General features: G+C 53.4%; 1 protein-coding gene across 1 annotated transcript in view; it reads left to right on the top strand.

Moving 5' to 3' along the window:
• The first annotated feature begins 412 nt into the window (after nucleotides 1-412).
• PUF60 (poly(U) binding splicing factor 60) overlaps nucleotides 413-2,438 on the top strand; it is a 29,138-nt gene continuing 27,112 nt past the window's right edge. Inside the window, exon 1 of the mRNA XM_032442605.1 lies at nucleotides 413-541. Within this exon, the coding sequence (XP_032298496.1) occupies nucleotides 443-541 (99 nt within the window). The 5' untranslated portion in view covers nucleotides 413-442. The remainder of the gene's footprint in view (nucleotides 542-2,438) is intronic.

Below are 2,438 nucleotides of genomic sequence, written 5' to 3'. Positions count from 1 at the left end.
AGACAAATAGTGACCCCATAGAGACCCATAGTGACACCATAGAGATCCATAGTGACCCATAGCGTCCCATAGAGTCCCATATAGACCCATAGTGACCCATAGAGATCCATAGTGACCCATAGCGTCCCATAGAGTCCCATATAGACCCATAGTGACCCGTAGAGATCCATAGTGACCACCACCTCCCTGTTCATCCTATTCCAGCCCCTAACTCCCCATCCTCTAAAGAAGTTCTCCCTAATATCCACCCTAAACTTGCCCTGTGTCCCCCTTAATCCCCCCGCCCCATATTGGGCGCTCAGCTCCTCCCAGCCGCTGGGGGGCGCTCAGCCCCGTGCGCGTCTACCCGGAAGCGGAAGACTCCGCCGTCCCTCACGCTACTCTCGAATTCTCTCGAGACGTCACGCGTCATCCCACCGTTATCCACGGCAGCTCTCGCGAGATGTGCCTTTCTCCGCGTAGCCCTGTAGGTTCTCGCGAGAACTGGGCGCCGATCGCCGACGGGGTGGACAAGATGGCGGCCACAACGACCATCTCTCTGGTGAGTCGCGGCCTGGGTTGGGTCGGGTCGGGTCGGTTCGGTTCGGTTCGGCTTCTTTCGGGTCCCAATGAGGCTCTACGAGTCCTGGCCTGCGATCCGGCCTGCAAAGCCGCAGCCCGGTTCGGTCCGTAAATGACCCATAGAGATCCATAGGGACCCCATAGAGATCCATAGAGACCCAATAGAGATCCATAGAGATCCATAGGGACCCCATAGGGACCCCATAGAGATCCATAGGGACCCCATAGAGATCCATAGAGACCCCATAGAGATCCATTGGGACCCATAGGGACCCCATAGAGATCCATTGGGACCCCATAGAGATCCATTGGGACCCCATAGAGACCCATAGAGATCCATTGGGACCCATAGGGACCCCATAGAGATCCATAGGGACCACATAGAGATCCATAGGGACCCGATAGAGATCCATTGGGACCCATAGGGACCCCATAGAGATCCATAGGGACCCCATAGAGATCCATTGGGACCCCATAGAGATCCATAGGAACCCCATAGAGATCCATAGTGGCCCCATAGAGATCCATAGGGACCCGATAGAGATCCATTGGGACCCATAGGGACCCCATAGAGATCCATAGGGACCACATAGAGATCCATAGGGACCCCATAGAGATCCATAGTGGCCCCATAGAGATCCATAGGGACCACATAGAGANGGCCCCATAGAGATCCATAGGGACCACATAGAGATCCATTGGGACCTATAGTGACCCCATAGAGATCCATTGGGACCCCATAGAGATCTATAGAGACCCCATAGAGATCCATAGGGACCCCATAGAGAGCCATAGGGACCCATAGAGAGCCATAGGGACCCATAGAGAGCCATAGGGACCCCATAGAGATCCATAGGGACCCCATAGAGATCCGTAGGGACCCATAGAGATCCATAGAGATCCATAGTGTCCCCATAGCGTCCCATAGAGACCGATAGCATCCTATAGTGACCCCATAGAGACCCACAGTGACCCCATAGAGATCCATAGTGACCCATAGAGTCCCATAGAGACCCACAGAATCATAGAATGACCCAGGTTGGAAAAGACCTTGAAAATCATCAAGTCCAACCTCAGCCTAACCAGAACCTTATAACCATAGTGCCCTGTAGCCATAGTGCCCTATAGGCATAGTTCTCTATAGCTACCCTACACTAAATCATATCCCTCACTGAGGTAACAGAGCGAAGCATAGTGACCCCATAGAGACCCATAGTGACCCATAGAGATCCATAGTGATCCCATAGAGACCCATAGGGACCCCATAGAGATCCATAGGGACCCCATAGAGACCCATAGTGACCCCATAAGAGAATCCCATAGAGACCCCATAGAGACCCATAGGGACCCCATAAGAAGACCCATAGGGACGCCCATAGAGACCCATAGGGACCCCATAGAGCTCCATAGTGACCCCATAGCGACCCATAGCGACCCATAGCGACCCATAGCGACCCATAGAGACCCATAGCGACCCATAGAGACCCATAGTGACCCATACAGATCCATAGCATCGCCGTAGAGGTCCATAGGGACCCCATAGAGATCCATAGGGACCCATAGAGATCCATAGGGACCCATAGAGAGCCATAGGGACCCCATAGAGATCCATATGGGCCCCATAGAGATCCATAGGGACCCCATAGAGATCCATAGGGACCCCATAGGGACCCCATAGAGATCCATAGGGACCCCATAGAGATCCATAGGGACCCCATAGACACCCATAGAGATCCATAGCGTCCCATAGAGACCTTTAGCGTTCCATAGAGATCCATAGCGGCCCCATTGAGATCCATAGTGACCCCATAGAGGCCCATAGGGACCCCATAGATACCCATAGTGACCCCATAGAGATCCATAGGGACCCCATAGCG

This window comes from Coturnix japonica, chromosome 2, assembly GCF_001577835.2.
Source record: "Coturnix japonica isolate 7356 chromosome 2, Coturnix japonica 2.1, whole genome shotgun sequence".
Taxonomy (NCBI): Eukaryota; Metazoa; Chordata; class Aves; order Galliformes; family Phasianidae; genus Coturnix; species Coturnix japonica.
Note: the sequence above shows the minus strand (reverse complement) of the source record. Positions and strands in the feature narration are given on the sequence as shown.